We start from the raw sequence: 17800 nt of genomic DNA on the forward strand, positions 1-17800 counted from the left end.
AGGAATTTTGGCATATGTATAGTTAGGAGTATTGTGTGCATATTCAGTGTAGATATCCTAAAAACTTGAATGAGGGTCCCCACTCCCCCCAAAATAGGATAAGCTAGCACAGAAACCAACTTTTCATAATGACTGGAGGTGCTAAAACTCAACAAATTACACCTCTCTGGACACAGCAAAGGGGTTTGCGCAATATTGGGGATGCTTGGGCACCCACTGTACTCACACAGCAGGCTCCTATGTGAGCAAAGATGTTTCCCCTTACAATTCACTATAAATGAAAAAAAATTCAAATCGTCACCTCAGGAACAATAATGCATTCTGTTTCCACTGCCAGACACTTTGCAACATAACACAAAACCTTGCAAAAATATTCAGAGCTTATATAGCAAAGTTAGATTCCTTAAAATCCCTCCCAGAAACAAGCATATAATAGAACTTTACCAATTAAGACAGCACTGTAAATTACATTAGATCCTCCTAGAACACCAATATGCTGGGAAACTAGAACAAGCAAGACTACTATAGATCCCTACCCAGGAACAAGAAAAGCAAATTTCTTGTCAGCCCTTCAGACCTGTTCAGCTGCTGACGTGTGGGTTATGCTCGCCTACCAGCAGATGGGGACAGAGACCACAATTTCCACTCCTGTATAACCTTGTGCCTTCTTTCAGCCAGCCAGTATGTTCTTAGTCTCCAGCAGAGAAGGGGGGGGGGATAATTCCTTCAGGTGATTTTATTTTTTGGGAGAAAGCCTTTGCTTTGCCCTTCTTAAATAAAAGTATTCTTTTTTTTTTTTTTTTTAACGTAGTCTTGGGGTTAAGTTTTAGTGTGCTTCCCTGACCTCTCCTTAGGGGAACCAGCCAGCAGAGTACTGGTCCATGGGAGCCACAGTTCCCCCTGGGGTGCAAACCCAGGTGGCGGTGTCCTTCCTCTGAGACACCTGACTTCTGGGAGGACTTTGGTGCCTCGGCCCCTATTTCTATCGAGTGCCTTCAGAGCCTTCCCGTGTGTTGCAGCAACCACTTACAAAAAAAAAAAACATTTTTGAATGGACAGCTGCTACATAGGCTCTCCAGGAGCTGGTGTGGAAAGCACCTTCTTTTGGAGAGGACTTGTTTTGCTTTGACTGTGCAGTGTATAAGTCCTCTGTAGGTCGACTGGGCAGTTCGGAGGGCCTTGGAGTTTTGGGAGTGTTCGCGCAGGGTGCGCCACATCTTCCCGCTTACTCTGCTACAACGTGTGTGGCCTTCGCGGACTGGAGGCACCAATAGCATGCTGTAAAGTTTGTGGGGAACTGAAGTCCCTAGGCATGCAGAAGACAGGACCATGGGGTCTGACAGAGTTTCTGCAGGCTGTTGAAGATGCAGCGCCAGTTTCCCTTTTGGTGGGAACCAACGCCTTAATGTGAACGCATTGTGCACCACTTCTGTGGTGGACCCTTCCTGTGCCTCGTAGGTCCAACTCTCTTGAGCCGAGAGCTTCTCTTTCCGGGTCTGCCCTGGGAGAGAGGGACGAAGTGACTTGTTCGGGGGCATCAGGTCCCCACCCCCGGAGTTCGTTTGGGCCTGGAAGTCTGGTGACCTGTGGGAGGACCCATTCCAACCAGGGTTGGACCCTGCTGTGGTCCAGGCTTCTGTACTGCAGCTCTCCAAGGGGCCCAGGTGGCATGGACACGACGAGAAGCAGGAAATCATTGAGGACTTCTTTTTGCACCCTAAGGATGATTTCAGTGATGAGGAGAACTATTTGGTTCTCCTGGATGTGGAGGCAGAGCAGCTTCTCCCAGGGGAGGATCCCGTGGTGGTGCAAATTTTTCACCGGGATGAGTTGGCAGAACTGATGTTTTCAGGTCTGTGCTGTCCTTCATTTTGAGGATGAATCTGTGGTGGAGTCCGTGCAGAAAGTGGACCCCTTTGTTAAGGAGAGTAGACAGCCTCCAAAGACCTCGATGAATCAAGATCTTGGAGAGATGATCTCTGCTGGGTGGAATTCCCCATATTTGCCTTGTAAGATTCAGTGGATCTTCCATAAGCTGTACTCTATCCCTCCCAGTGACCACGAGTTATTTCACCCTCCTACAGTGGATGCCCTGGTGACTGCCGTCACCAAGAAGACCACTATTCTGGTGGATGGCGGTGCAGCTCTGCAAGGCCCACAGTCTGTGATGGCCTGGTGGCTAGTTTCCATTGGTCCAGCTAGGTCTTAGATGATCCTTCAGGTGACTGGCCCTTGTTGGACCACGAGGTGGCCAATTTGCAGATGGTATCTTTCTTTTTAGCGGATGCCCTGTATGACCACCTACAGGCTTCCTCCAAGAATATGGCCTTTGCAGTTGCGGCCCGCAGAGCCCTTTGGCTTCGTGGTTGAGCTGCTGATACGGCTTCCAAGGCTAAACTCTGCTCACACCCTTTCAAGGGTTCTATGCTGTTTGGGAAAGAACTGGATAAACCATTTAAGGGCTTAGGGAAAGCTAAGGTCCCGTGCTTACTTGAGGACAGGCCTAAGGCCTTGGGTTGTTCTGTGATCGGCTGTGAGATGCGAACCACTATAGGTCAGTCAGGTCGACTGGCCCTCAACACAAGCTTTATTGCCAGTGGACACAGTCCTTTCAAGGTGGCCACTGGTGGGGGGGGGGGGGGCAGGGATTCAGACTCCCTTGCAAGAGGCCAATCCCACACCTCCCAGCGAATGTGTCTCTGGTCCTCCTCTCACTTTGGGAGCAAGACTTAGTTTGTTTCAGCAGAGGTAGGTCTTAGAAGTGGTGTGGGACAGTTACACCCTAGAGTTTGCTTACTCAGTTCCTGATCTGTTCCTGGAGTCTCCTTGCTGCGCTCCTTCGAAGGTCCAGTCCACCTTGCAAAGACTAATTGGGCTCTGTGCTGTGGTCCCGGTGCCTCTGCAAGCATGCGGCAATGGCATGTATTTCATGTATTTAATGGTACCCAAACCAGAAGGTTTCTTCCGTTCTATTCTAGACTTAAAGTGCTTGAATAGGGCCTTAAAGATGTCTCATTTTCTTATGGAGACCCTTTGGTCCATCATTGTGGCAGTTCAGCCTGATGAGTTGATCACTTCTTTCGACCTCATGGAGGCCTGTCTGCATATTCCCATTTGCCAGGCTTATCAACAGTTTCTGTGTTTTGCTGTCTTAGGGAGGCATTTCAATTCTGTGCTCTCCCTTTTGGTTTGGCCATGGCTCCTCGCACCTTCTCCAAGGTAAGGGGGGCTGCTGAAGGAGGGTGGCAGAGCCGTTGGTGGGAGACGGGGCTGGTGGTTGGGAGGCAGGGATAGTGCCGGGCAGACTTATACGGTCTGTGCCAGAGCTGGTGGGTTAGGAGGCAGGGCTGGTGGTTGGGAGGCGGGGATAGTGCTGGGCAGACTTTATTTATTTATTTATTGCATTTGTATCCCACATTTTCCCACCTCTTTGCGGGCTCAGTGTGGCTTACAATAAGATATGAATAATGGAAATACATTTGTTACAACTTGGTTATAGGTTACATTGTACAAGTTTTGTGAAACCATCGAAGTATCATTAAGAATATAACAATGGGACATCAACATTGAAACGTTGGAAAGAAACAATGGGAAGCTTAAAGGGCAGTGTTAAGACACAGAGATATATGGTGTACATATTCCTGTGAGTAAATGTATGAGTGATGTGGAATTACGGAGGATGAGGGTTAGAAGTGGATGTATGAAGCATTGATGATCAGTGAGTGTGGACTGTGTTTTGGCTCTTGCCATAAATTGTTTCAAACAGATGAGTCTTCAGTAATTTGCGGAAGGAGGCTTGTTCGTAAATCATTCTTAAGTTGCGCGGCAGTGTATTCCAAAGTTGCGTGCTCGTGTGAGAAAAGGTTGACGCGTGTAGCGTCTTGTATTTCACGCCCTTGCAATTAGGGAAGTGGAGGTTGAGGTACGTTCTGGATGATCTTTTGCATTTCTGGTTGGTAGGTTTATCAACTCGGACATATAGGCAGGGGCTTCACCATGAATGATCTTGTGGACTAGTGTGCATACCTTGAAAGTGACGCGTTCCTTAAGTGGAAGCCAGTGTAGTTTCTTTAGTAGTGGTGTTGCCCTTTCATATTTTGGTTTTCCGAAGATGAGTCTGGCTGCTGTGTTCTGGGCTGTTTGAAGTTTCCTCAGTACTTGCTCTTTGCAGCCTGTGTATAGTGAGTTACGGTAATCCAGATGGCTTAGGACGAGGGATTGCACTAGGTTGCGGAAGACGAATCTTGGGAAGAATGGTTTTATCCTTTTCAATTTCCACATGCAGTGAAACATCTTCTTAGTTGTGTTATTTGCGTGAGTTTCGAGTGTTAGGTGGCGGTCGATAGTGACTCCAAGAAGTTTTAGCGTTTCTGAGATTGGAAGGTTTTGGTTTGGTGTGTTTATCGCGTTGAATTCATTTGTATTGTATTGGGAGGTGAGTATCAGGCATTTAGTTTTTTCTGCATTTAGTTTCGGACGAAATGCATCTGCCCACATGTTCATGATGTATAGACTTTGATTGATTTCGTTGAAGATTTCTTTGATGTCTTGTTTGAAAGGGATGTATATCGTCACATCATCGGCATATATGTATGGGTTGAGGTTATGGTTTGATAGGAGTTTTGCTAAAGGGATCATCATTAGGTTGAAGATAGTTGGTGAGAGAGGTGATCCTTGTGGAACTCCACATTCAGGTGTCCATGCCTTGGACATGGTTGAATTTGATGTGACTTGATATGAACGCAAGGTTAGGAACCCCTTGAACCAGTTCAGGACGTTTCCTCCAATGCCAAAGTATTCCAGTATGTGTAATAGGATTCCGTGGTCGACCATGTCAAATGCGCTTGACATGTCAAATTGTAGGAGGAGTATATTGTTGCCAGTTGCTATTATTTGTTTAAATTTAGTCATAAGGGTGACTAATACTGTTTCAGTGCTATGGTTCGACCGGAATCCTGATTGGGCATCGTGCAGTATTGAATGTTTGTTTAGATAGTTTGTGAGTTGTTTGGTTACCATTCCTTCGGTTATCTTGGTTATTAGTGGTATGGATGCTACTGGCCTGTAGTTGGTTATTTGTGTTTTTCTTTGTATCTTCAGGAATTGGGGTGAGTAAGATTTTTCCTTTTTCTTTTGGGAAGAGTCCGTTTTGTAGCATGTAGTTTATATGGTTCGTTAGGTCTATTATGAATTGTTGAGGAAAAGATTTCATGAGGCTATTTGGGCATGTGTCTAGTTTGCAATTGGATTTGGCATATCTTTTGAGAGTCTTAGAGATGAGGTCTTCTGATAGTAGTTCGAATTCAGTCCAGGTTCTGTCTGCTGGGTGTGTTCCTTCTTCTGGATCTAGACAGTCCAGAAGAGTGGCATATTCTATAGGCCTAGCGGGTATTTTGTGTCGTAGTAGTATAATTTTCTCCTTGAAGTACTTCGCAAGGTTGTCGACGTCCGGCATATCTTTGCTGTTGTTTGTAACTGGTGTGGTATCTAGCAATTTGTTCACGAGGTTGAAGAGTTTGTGTGTGTCTTTGTAGTTGGGTCCTATTATTGTTTTGTAATGTAGTCTTTTTGTCTGTTTTATGGTGTATTTGTATTTTCTCCGAAGTAGTTTCCAATCATTTAGTGTTTGTTCGTCTTTCTTTTTGTTCCAAGCTCATTCTAGTTTTCTGACTTGCGTTTTAAGTTTTTTCAGCTCTTCGGTGAACCATGGGTCTGTGCCCTGAAAAGCACAGGTACAAATCAAAGTAGGGTATACACAAAATGTAGCACATATGAGTTTATCTTGTTGGGCAGACTGGATGAACCGTACAGGTCTTTTTCTGTCGTCATCTACTATGTTACTATGGTTCTGGTGCATCCCTTTTTGGGCGATTCTCATTCAGGCCAAGTCAGTTCAGGAGAAGCGAGCAAGCCGCTGCCCAGGTTGTCCATTTGTTGGAACATCTGAGTTGAGGTAGTCAATCGAGCCAAGAGTCATCTTCTTCCATCGCAGTCCCTCAAATTCTTAGGAGTCCAGTTCGATAACCTGATCGGGCAAGTGTTCCTATCCATGTCATGGGTCCGGAAGATGCAGTTTCCAATCAGACATCGCCTGTCCTGGGTACCTCCGGGCCGTCTTTACTTGCATGTGCTGGGCTCCATGGCAGCCTGGGCCCACATACACCTCCAACAGGCTCGCTGGTCACTGCAGGTCCGCCATCTGGATATGAGACTTCTGCTTCAGGGACCCATGAGGCACAGCCTGCACTTGTGGCTGGACTCCAGCAATTTGATTTGGAGAACCAGCCTGGAGGTGCCGGAGTAGACAGGGGTCACCATGGATGCTAATCTCTCTGGCCTGAGGGGGGGGCCATTGCCTCAGGCAAGTTGTGCAGGGTCTCTGGACGGCAATGGTCCATCAACCGACTAGAGACCAGGGCCATCTCTCTAGCTCTCCGGGCCTTTGACTGGCAAGGCAGTTCGGGTGCTGTCCAACAACACCATGGCCATGGCGTATGTGAACTGCCAGGGGGGCACCAAGAATGCTCAAATGGGTGAGACTTCAGCCCTGTTGGCCTGAGCGGAGAGTTGTCTGCTGGACCTCACCTTGGTACATGTAGTAGGGTCGGACAGTCTTCAGGCTGATTTCCTCAGATACACATGCTCGATGTTGTCAAGTGGTGTCTGGGTCTGGCGGCATTTGAAGCCATAGTGCAGGTGTGGGGGCTTCTGGTGATGGACCTCATGAAGGTGGTCCACTTCTTCAGTTGCAGGAAGGACCCTTTGGTGGAGGGCCTGGATGTGTTGGTGCAGCCTTGGTCTATACAAAGACTCCTATATATGTTCCCTCCTTGGCTGCTGTTTGGCTGTGTCCTTCAAAGGATCACACAGCATCCTGAACATGTGATTCTTATTGCTCTGGATTGGCCTCGTCAGCCGTGGTACGGGGATCTGGTCCACCTGGTGCTAGCACCCCCACTCGCCCTCTCAGGCTTTAGCCGACTTCTCTTCAAAGGGCTGGTGGTCATGCCCGACCCGTCTCCGTTCTCATTTACGACCTGGCTCTTGAGAGGGCACAGTTGCAGAAGAGGGGTTACTCCTCGGCAGTGATTTCCACTATGTTGAAGCCTCACAGATGCAGCGGCGTAGCAAAGGGTGAACCCAGGCCCACCCAGTAGCACCACACCTATGATGTAGCTGGCAGGAATCCCCAAACTCTACCAGCCGAAAACTCCCAACAACTGTCCCTCCTGCATACCTTGTAAATAGATCTTTGCCTGCAGTGAGCAGCAACTGATACATACATCTTGCACCAGTCCTACATCTTGCACCAGTCCCACAGCCTTCTCTCTGATGTTTGTCCCGCCTATGCGGAAACAGGAAGTTGTATCAGAGGGAAGGCTGTGGGGCCAACATGAGCAGTGTGTATTAGTTGCGCGTTGCTGGGGCAAATCTGCTTTTTAAACGGTATGCAGGGGAGGGGGGATGTTTGAGAGACCATATGACATGCAGGCAAGAGAGGGAGAGACCAAATCATTTGTGGGACGGGGCAGGGTTATTTTGCCCATGCATCTTGGACCCGGGCCCACCAAGAATTGGGTGTCTGGCTATGCCCTTGCACAGTCGGTCAACCTCCCCTGGCTTATGTGTGGGTCTAGTGGATTTTTGAGGCTTTGTGTCAGGACAAGGGAGTGTCTCCTCTTCGGGCATCAGTAGCAGAGCTTTTGGATTTTCTTCAGGTAGGTCTCAAAGGGGCTGGCTTGGGCATCCCTAAAAGTACAGGTTACCGCCTTAGCTTGGATGTAGGCCGGTTTCTGAGAGGGGTGAAACTTCTGCATCACCCTAGTCGTCTGGTTGTTCCTCAGTGGGACCTCAACCTTGTCTTGACCGCATTGGTTTCAGCTCCCTTCGAATCTCTTGCGTTCTTCTCTCAAGACAGTCTTCTTAGTGGCCATTTTGTCCGCACACAGAATTTCCAAGTTACAGGCTCTGTCATGCCAAGATCCTTTCCTGGAGGTGTTCACAGAAAAGGTGGTACTGCATCCTGTTCCAACCACTTTGCCCAAGGGCCTAATAAATAGCAGAAGTGGCCAGTGGTGTATTTAGGGGAGGTGCATCGTGGCATACACACCCTGTCATACCTGATCCTCCCACCCACCACTTTAAGGCCTTCTGGCTTTAGTCTTCACCTGGGCAGTGGCAGTCATAGGCTGCCTGCTCCGGAACTTCCTCCCTGAACCTTCCTTCCCCTTCAGGCGGGACTTTCCAGGGAGGAAGTTCCGGAGCAGGCCACAGGCCTGGTAAAAACTAAAGCCAGAGGGCTTCAAGGGGGTGGGGGGAGAAATGCATCCCCTGTAGAAAGGTCCTATGATAGTGGCAGTGGAAGAGGAAGATAGACGGCTATGCTGGGGCTGAAGAATAGGTGCTATGTGAGCAGCTGGAAGTGGGCTGCAGAGCGCAACAGCAGCAAGCATAGACTGCGACAAGAAGAACAGCAAAAGATAGGCCAGGCTGATCTGCAGGAAGAGGTCTGGCTTGAAAGAGGGCCCCAGTAGGAAACCCTAGGGAAAGCAACCATGGTCCCTCCACAAGAGCCCTACAGCCAGCCTGAAGGAAAGGGCCACCTTTTTGAAAGTGGCCTTTAAAAAAAAAAAAAAAGGCATTTTCCTGTGGCTTCTTCCCTACAAAAGGAAGACTAAAAGCAAATGGAACACATGCAGAAAGAAAGGCTATGGAGGAATTGTCAAGCAGAAGCAGAACACAACAGAGACCTGCAAAGGTTTCATAGAAGTGGGAAGAGATTATGAGGCTGCAGCAAGCTGCTGTTGGGCTGAGCTGTCAGCAAAGCAACAAACTGAGTAATGGAGAGCCCGAGAGTGTCCACTTTTCCAGGCTGTACCCTTCTGCTCTGAACTCAGCAGAAGTGCAAACAGCCTTTAAAGATATCCGTGGAGAGCACAGCAGTAGGAACTGAGCTAGGGGGGGAGAGAGCTAGAGAAATAACACAGAGCAAGCATACTTGAAAGACCCCCAGAAGGTTGTATGGTCTACCAGTCAGGGTTAGAGAATATTTCTTAATGTTCTCAGTGCTAAGGGACAATATGGCATAGGCCACAACTTCAGGACTGAATCTAATGTGAATTAGAGCCTTAGGACTCAGATTCTTCATGAGATGCAGGTGGTCACCTACTAGTGAGGTCTTTCCAAGGACCTGGCCAGAACTCTAATACATGTGGAGTGAATAGTTCAATGTGTCACAGAACTGCTAAGAGAGGCTGGGGGATGGTTTTTGGAAGATAGGGTTAAAAGGAAATTACTTCAAATTTAAGAAACCTGGGTTCTTTAGTTGCTAAAAGGGAAATCAGTATTAAGTTCTGTACTTGACTGATGTTGGGTTTTTTTCCCCATTTTACTGGGAAATTGCGTATAGACAGGGAAGAAATTCTTTATTTTGCAGAAGGGATTCCTGGCCTGAGAAGCATAAAGGTAGGTTGCAAGTGCTTAGCCTTCAAAGGTGAGAAGCAAGTATTTTGGGGCTTATTTGCTGAAATAATATAGTGGTATTTGGTGATTGTTTACTACTGTTTGTTTTTTTATTTACATGTGTTTTACCAACTTGATTCTCTCATGCTGTTTACTGTTTACTTACCTAACTCCAAAAGTGAAAATTTTTGGTAAATACTGCCTTTGGTGTTTCCTATTTCCCCTCCCTTTTGAGATAACATTTATTATTTTTAGCGCCAGCCTTACACCTGTTTCCAGGAAAGTCTTACTGTGGGGCAGATGCAGAAAGTGATGCAGTAGAGCAGGCTCACATGCTGCAGCTTCTGCAAAATCTGCAATCCAAAAATACTGCAGCATGCTGTAATGAATGAGCATTCAAATTATTTCCACAATAAAATCTTGGCACCCTTCCTATCAGAGCCTGAGTGATAATGGCTTGGGTACTGACAGGAAGGGCAACTTCTAAAAACAGAAACACACACAAGCTGCCGACATCTGCATCAGCACCCCCCCCCCCCCCCCCCCCCTGATCTCCCAATTCCTGTAGTGGCACCCCCACCCTACCAACCTCCCCCCCCCCCCACACACACACACGCAGAGTCTTAAGAAAAAAAATCCCACTCTGCCATCAATTAAAATAAAACAAACCTATTACTATTTGCTAGTTCTGTTAGATGATTAGATTATTGCAAAGCTTGATGGCAAGAAGTGGGATGGGTGAGATAGGGTTATTATGAAAGGCCTGGTTATTAACTTAAGTATGGACATTTGTAGAGTACCAGAGGAACACAAGAAAAAACTGATTTAGGTAACTGTCTTCAAGCAGATATGTTTTGCAGCTGGAATATATCTTTAGTAGTTTAAAAGGGGAAAACTGAGTACTCTGGTTATGCAACTTGATTTTCCTTTGTGACCATACTTTGGGTGCATAACATTAACAGCAGCCAATTATAATATATACTCAGGGAGTACCCAAATTTCACTGGAAATATAAACAAAGGATTTTAGAGAATAAAAATGGAACTCTCTCCTTTCCTGGCACAGCTGTTGTCTGAGCCTGGATCTCCACTCCCCCCCCCCCCCCCCTCCCCCCACACACACACTCTCTCTCTCTTAAATCTATCTAGGGCTTAGTGCAGGGCTACCTATACAGATAACACTATAGCTAGTTGGATTCTATGGATAACCAAAAAATATATGGAATGATTTGTATATACTAAATCTGCATTGCATGGAAATTTTATCTTGTGTGTGGTATAGGTATTCTGAAAAGCTGACTGAATATGGAGGCACAGGACAGATTTGGGAAGCCCTGGATTTTAATTTGAAAAGGAAGGGAGGTTGAGGTTGGCTCAACTTGGTGTGTCTTAAAAGTTGTGGTAGGAGGAGATAGTGGTGTTGATAGAGGGCCCCCTCCCTACCTGTTAAATAAAATTACTCGGTAGGGCCACCACTTACTGACTGATAGAACAGTTGTTCCCTCACTAGTGTCTTCATAGAGGACAATAGAAGACTCTGTCAACCATCCCACAAATTTGGAAGCAAGATTCCCCTTTTACTGTTTCCAGCACAAAGTTCAGTGTTTAATGCTATGCAAGCTACATCGAGTAGCATAGCATTAGCAAAAAAACATTAATATTGTGGTAGAAGTAGGTAAGGGGAAGTCCTGCTTTCAGTTTAAGTGGGGGCTGGGCCAAGGGTTATATATGGCCTTAAGTTTGTTGACCAAAGACACCATTTTCCACTAAACTTTGTATATGGCAAGAGAGGAAATAATGGATGGTGAGCCCAATCAAGGGAGGCCTTGTGGTTGTTTGCTATGACTGATGCAGTTCTGCCATTCTAAATTAGAAAACCTATAGTAGGGAACATTTTAAAACTTACACAATTGGTCCATTTATCTCTTTTGCAGTGATCGAGAGCAGAGGGAACGAGAAGAAGCACTTGGTGACTTTCGTTCTGGCAAATGTCATGTGCTAGTCGCTACTAATGTAGCTGCTAGAGGACTGGATATTGAAAATGTTCAGCATGTCATTAACCATGATCTTCCAAGAGAAATTGAAGAATATGTCCATAGAATTGGCCGTACTGGTCGATGTGGGAATACAGGCAAAGCAATTTCTTTCTTTGATTCCAATTTTGATACACCTGTGGCACGTTCCTTAGTAAAAGTGCTGTCAGATGTAAGTGGTAGTTTGTTTTTGTTTTTTTTTCAAAGTTTCATTGTTCTTTATTCTGATAAGATCTTACTTTGCATAAGTAGTAGTCTTTTTGTCTTTCTTTCTTTCTCTCATCTCTTCTGTTAGCTTTAGTTGCCAGCAGTACCACCTTGTATACTGGGCAGGCTTGAGACCCACCTACTCTTCCCTGATTTTTTTTCTCTTGTGATAGTAACTATTTAAGCCTGGCTGTCCTCCGGCCCTCTAGGACTTGACAGAAATGTCTGCTTACCACTTAGTGGGGATTCCTCTAGTGACCTGTTGGGTAGTCACTTTGTATCACTGAGGTTATTTAATCTGGTCAGCATTAGAAGTGTGAAGATTTTAAGTTTGATTAACTTTTATTTATTCCTTAAACATATGTATGAAAGTTGGTGTTTCATTGTGGGAGCTGTGGATTGTGCAGCTGTAGAGTCCTTACCCTCAAACATATTCAGTTTCATATACATATAATGCTTGGTATGTGTGTGTACACCTATTCTGGGACTGACAGATGAAGCCCCTTCAAGGAGACATCACTATACATGTTCTCAGTCACTAGATTGACTTTTGTAATAAGCAGAGGCTTGGCTCCCTCTTTCTGTAATGTGGAAAGTTCTATCATGCAACCTTAAGCTCTCAGGTGGGAATGATCAACAGGAGCGGCGTTTCCACCTTCCTTCCTCCACCATGTTCACGGTGTTAACCTTTTTTGTCACGTTCCAAACCCAGCAGCGATTCCCATTCGCTGCCCTGCTGCCAGCACTTTTCCCTTTGTTGTGGCCACCTCTCAGATGTATCTTCCTGTTTCATCAGAGACTCAGGCAGCCGCAGTAAAGGGAAGAGGCAGGTGGCAGTGGGAATCGCTGCCGGGTTTGGAACGTGACAAAACAGGAAGGGGGGGCATCTTAGCTCCGCCTCAGGCGGCATCTTGCCTTGGACCAGTACTGATGATCAAGTTAGTTAATCTAACATTGATTAACTATTACATATTTGCTGTCATACTTAATGCAGCATCCTATTCACTGCCCTATTTTTATTTTTTTCATTTATCTCCAAGACACCAATATTAATTTTTACAATAGCATAGAGAAATCACAAACAAACTTAAGATCTCCCCCAGTCTTGACCTTAACCTTTCCCCAACCACAGTTTTATACCAAACAAGCAAGGCAGACAATTCATACAGGCAAAAAATAAAATAAATGCATATGAAGCAGTTTATAGAACAGTGCTTACAAACTTGATTCCCTGCCTCCTCTAAAAACCCCAGAGAAAGGTGTACCATAATGAAGTAATAGGCTGCTTGTGTCCTGCTTCGGGACTTCCTCCCTGGAAAGTCCCACCTAAAGGAGCAATACAAAGGCATTATAGCGTTTTCGGTATTATTCACCATTCCTTTCCTAATAATTCCTAGCATCCTGTTTACTCTTTTGGCCGCTGCCGCACACTTAGCAGAAGATTTCATCGTATTATCTATGAAGTCACCCACATCTGTTTCTTGAGTGCTGACCCCCAAGGTGGACCTTAGCGTCAGGTAACTGTGATTCGGATTATTCTTTCCAATGTGCATCACCTTGCATTTGTCCATATTAAATTTCACCGTAGGGTGTTCTTAGAATGACTGAGTGGGACAGCTGGAAAAAAAACATTTTCACTAGTGAAAATTATATTCATATTAACTAAGCAGTACAGTCTTGTACATGAACACAGAGCAAGCATACTTGAAAGACCCCCAGAAGGTTGTATGGTCTACCAGTCAGGGTTATAGAATATTTCTTAGTGTTCTCAGTGCTAAGGGACAAAGCATCTGGTAACAATAGGTCCAAAGACTGTTGTAAGAGAGCATAATTATGAACGAGACCAAGGATGAACCACCAAACATCAATCTTAACAAAATTTTATGATAACGACACACTGAAAGCCCTCCCCTCCCAGTTAACACCCCCTCTCAACCCCATGCACGAGTAGGCAATCATAGATATCGAACAGGACAATAATATAAATTCCTCATGCACACTTATAAAAGTATAATACCCAAAAGAAATGGAAATAAAAACTACCCTGAACTCCCTTTCCCCACCCTCCAATCCCAGCGCATTATGCCATATACTTCCAAACGTTCTCCAATGCACCTAAAAGGAAAGTTCCGCCACAAGGCACCTGCTGAATGGGCTTATTCTTTAGCCCAACACACTTATCCAAAGGCTACGTCCCTGAGGGTGCAGGCCTCACAAGTACAGTTCCCACACTAGCAAAAACTGCTTCCTATGTTTAATAGAGCCCCTTGCATCTCGAGCCTCCCAAGATGCCAAAAGGTGGCTCTTGTTACACCAGCGCCTGTTGACAGGGAGCTGACGTGAGGTCCACAACTGCAGGATACACTTGCGGGCCAGAAGTCTGAGTTTATGCAGCAAGGAAATTTGCACCTTACTCTGCCCTGAAAACTACCCGGTTTATCCAAAAGCATCTGTTCAGCTGACCCCACTAATCCAACATCCAATAATTGCTCCATGTAACGTCATATTGATGACCAAAATCGTTGACTCACCGAACAGTTCCAGAAAGATTGAATAAACATGCTGTTCTCTCTGTCACACTTGTTGCACAAAGGAGATTGTATGCTCCCTACAATATACAACTGTCTTTGAATGAAGTAATACCCTATAGTAACACTCCAGTAGCCATGCACAAGTAGTAAGTACGGGTACAGTCCTAATGTTAACTAAAAATTCCAATCGGACATATCCATCCCCATATCATGAGCCCATTTTTGTCGGATATCCCTCATGTCAATCCTCGGACCTAGCTTGGTGAGGGCTTTATGTAGCCCTGCTACAGATACCCCCCTCTCAGAAATAGAGATGTAAAACTCCTTAACCCTAGATCCCTTGTGGAGCGCCAGGTGTGTCTTGTCTAAAGAAGCTACATAATGCTTGGCCCGGCAGTAAGCAAACTGATTCCCCCATGTAGTCCCTACTCTCTGAAGCTTCTCAAAAGTTAACAAACTGCCATTACCCTTGAGCAGGTGCTCCAAAAGGCTCACTCCTTGTCTCTCCCAATCTGTGAAAGTAGCATTGTCCATGCCTGTCTCAAAAGCCATGTTACCACGCAGAGAAACAAGTCAGTAAGGTGGTGGTGTCCTCTCAGCTGACTGATAAGACGCTGTCAGACTGCTAGGAATGAGCACAAAAGGAGGCTTTTCAGCTTCCAAGGTAGCAGCGAACCCTTAGTATGAAGCAGAGAATGGAGTCTATAGGGTGCATAATAAGCTGTCTCCAATGCTAATGGGGTAAAATATGGCGTATCAAGCAATCAATCTTGGAGATGACAGGCATGCTTTCGGCACCTAATCACAACACCTCTACTCAGGAAATCTAGACTACCCCAACTTGACATTTCGTCCTTTAGATTGTAAGCTCTTCTGAGCAGGGACCGTCCTTAGTTATTAATTTGTACAGCGCTGCGTAACCCTAGTAGCGCTCTAGAAATGTTAAGTAGTAGTAGTTGCAGGTTCAGTAAGTACAGACCCTCCTGACTCCAACAGCCCAGCAATAAAGAGAACTTCAACTTGGGGTTTCTTTGTGCCCAGCAGAATTTTGAAAACAGTTGGTGCAGTAAACGAATGTGTGTCCATGTTAAAATGGGAGGATTTGCAGGAGATAAACCATTTTTGCGAGATGATCGTTCACACCAAGCTGATTCTACCTAATAAGGACATGGGCAAGTTTCTCCATCTCTCTAAGCACGTCTTTGTCTGGGCCATTAGTTTTGGGACATTCAGGGAGTATAAGGAGCCCACATCCAATGCCAGCTGTATGCCTAAATATTTAAAAGAACCCCTTGACCACTTCAATGGAAAAAGAGGTTCACAGTTTATGCATACCCTGCACCAAGAAAGCCAGTACTTTTGATTTTGCCAGATTTAGGCGAAACCCATCATAGTCCTCATAGTCACTAAAGAGCTCCAATAAAGATCTCAAAGAGGCCACGGGATCGGTGATGTGAACTAAAAAATCGTCAGTAAAGATGACTACCTTAAAACAGTGGGGACCCAATGTTGTACCCCGAATGTCCGGAGTCGAGTAGATGTCTCTAATCAAGGGGTCCAGTGTTATGACAAAGAAGAGATTGGGTAAGGGACAGCCCTGTTGCGATCCACAGTAAATAGGGAAGCTCTCTGACTCCCGTGTATTAACCATAATGCGAGCGCTTTATCACCTGGAGACCCCATAGCGATCCAGGACAGCAAAAAGGAAGTCCCAATGCACCTGGTCAAAGGCTTTTTCTGCATCAAAACTGATTACTAAAGATGGGAGATGAAACCACTACCACTGTTCCAATGAGACCAAGATCTTTCTCATGTTTTTGGCTATCATGTGACCTTGAACAAATTCCATTTGTGCACCATGTACAAGAGTGGTTAAAAGCTTTGCCAGCCAATTAGTCAAAAGTTTTTCCAGAAATGTAAGTTCCACATTGTTAAAGATATAGGTCAATAGGACTCGGGGTAAACAGGGTGTCTCCCAGGCTTCAGCAGAACCACCACTTTGGCCACATTCAAAGATTGGGGAACCAACCCTGCCTCAACCATAAGGTAACATGTTTGCAAGGGGAATTGTGATGTCCTCCACCAAGAGTTTGTAAAGCTCAGCCCTAAATCTATCTGCCCCTGGTACTTTCGGCGAAGGACTCTGCTTTATCACCCAGTAGACCACCTCGACTCTCACAGGGACATTCAGGAGGTCTCGATCCTTCAAAGCAAGAGCAGGTTGTCGAGACAAAGCGCAGTTCAATCCCTGATCAGGAGTGGCCGCTTAAAGGTTTTGATAGTACTGCTATAACACCATGCAAATCTCGGCATCATTGGTAACTCGGGTACCCCTGTGAGTATCCAAAGCAAGATTCCGCTGTGGTCCCTCCCTTTGAGACACACAGCAGGCCAGCAACCTCCCTCCTTTATTTCCGTGGTGGTAAAGTTGATATTTGTAGTAGGTCTGAGACTTAATGGCCCACTGGTGGAGCAACACATTGAGAGCAGTTCATGTCGTATTTACCCTCTGTTTATCTTAACTCTCCATGAGTAACCCCAAACCTCTTTCTCTCCACCCGCAGCTGACGTTCTAAATGGAAGATTTCACGGTTTTTGGCCTGACGAACATGGCTAGTGTAGCTGATGATTTCACTGCGGAGAACAGCCTTTGCCGCTTCCCAGTATATCAGGGGGTTATCCTCATGACCCACATTATGACTTTTATAGTCCCTCCAACATGCCACCAAGCATTCCTGAAACTTGGCATCTTGAGTTAATTCCAGTGGGAAAGCCCATCCACTGGGCCGTGTTCCCAGCCCATGAGGCACCAATCCGCCCACACTCAGGCATGATCAGAGATGGTATAGGAGCCAATCTCTGCTCGCAAAACACTAGAGAACTCCTGGGAAACCAAAATATAGTCAATCTGGGACTGGGTAGAATGCACCCGGGATAAGTGCGTACAGTCCTGTCAGTAGGGTGAACGACCCTCCATACATTCACCGCATCTAGCAGGCACACGTTTGGGAGCCCTTTAGTTGGGTGATAGGCATCTGACCCAAGAGTGCTGGACCTGTCCAACTCAGGATCTAAAGCTGTATTAAAGTTCCCTTCTATCAAGAAGGGTAAATGAGGGAATTTCAACAAAAGATTAGTCAAACATTGATAAAACAGTCTATCAAACCAGTTGGGGGAATACACACAACCAAGAAGCACCTCCTGACGAGCAACTGAGGCCTGACAGAGAAAGTCTCCAAGACTTGAATCTTAACCACCATTCTCTTGCAGCATAAAATAGCCATCCTTCATTTTTTCACTAGTGCAGACACCACCACCACAACACCCCACCCACCACTGCTTCAGTTTAGCATGTTCTTTTGTGGTTAAATGCGTCTCCTGTAAGAAGACAATATCTGTCTTGTGGATTTGCAATGCTGTAAAATTTTTGTACACTTTATGGGGGAATTCCCCCAATATTCCATGTAACTAACGTCACAGAATGTTACCAGTGACAGATATCAAAAATATAACATAAAATACCTGAGAAAGGGGAAGGCTGTCCCAGCCCCCCCCCCCCCCCCCCAAG

At 45.8% G+C, this 17800-nt stretch overlaps 1 protein-coding gene across 4 annotated transcripts in view; it reads left to right on the forward strand.

Moving 5' to 3' along the window:
• Positions 1–17800, forward strand: part of DDX4 (DEAD-box helicase 4) — a 369112-nt gene that overhangs the window by 326399 nt on the left and 24913 nt on the right. For all 4 annotated transcript variants that reach the window (XM_030193136.1, XM_030193139.1, XM_030193137.1 and 1 more), the window contains one exon: positions 11396–11666. In XM_030193136.1, coding sequence (XP_030048996.1) covers positions 11396–11666 — 271 coding nt within the window. The remainder of the gene's footprint in view (positions 1–11395; positions 11667–17800) is intronic.

Source organism: Microcaecilia unicolor, chromosome 2 (assembly GCF_901765095.1).
Source record: "Microcaecilia unicolor chromosome 2, aMicUni1.1, whole genome shotgun sequence".
Lineage (NCBI taxonomy): Eukaryota > Metazoa > Chordata > Amphibia > Gymnophiona > Siphonopidae > Microcaecilia > Microcaecilia unicolor.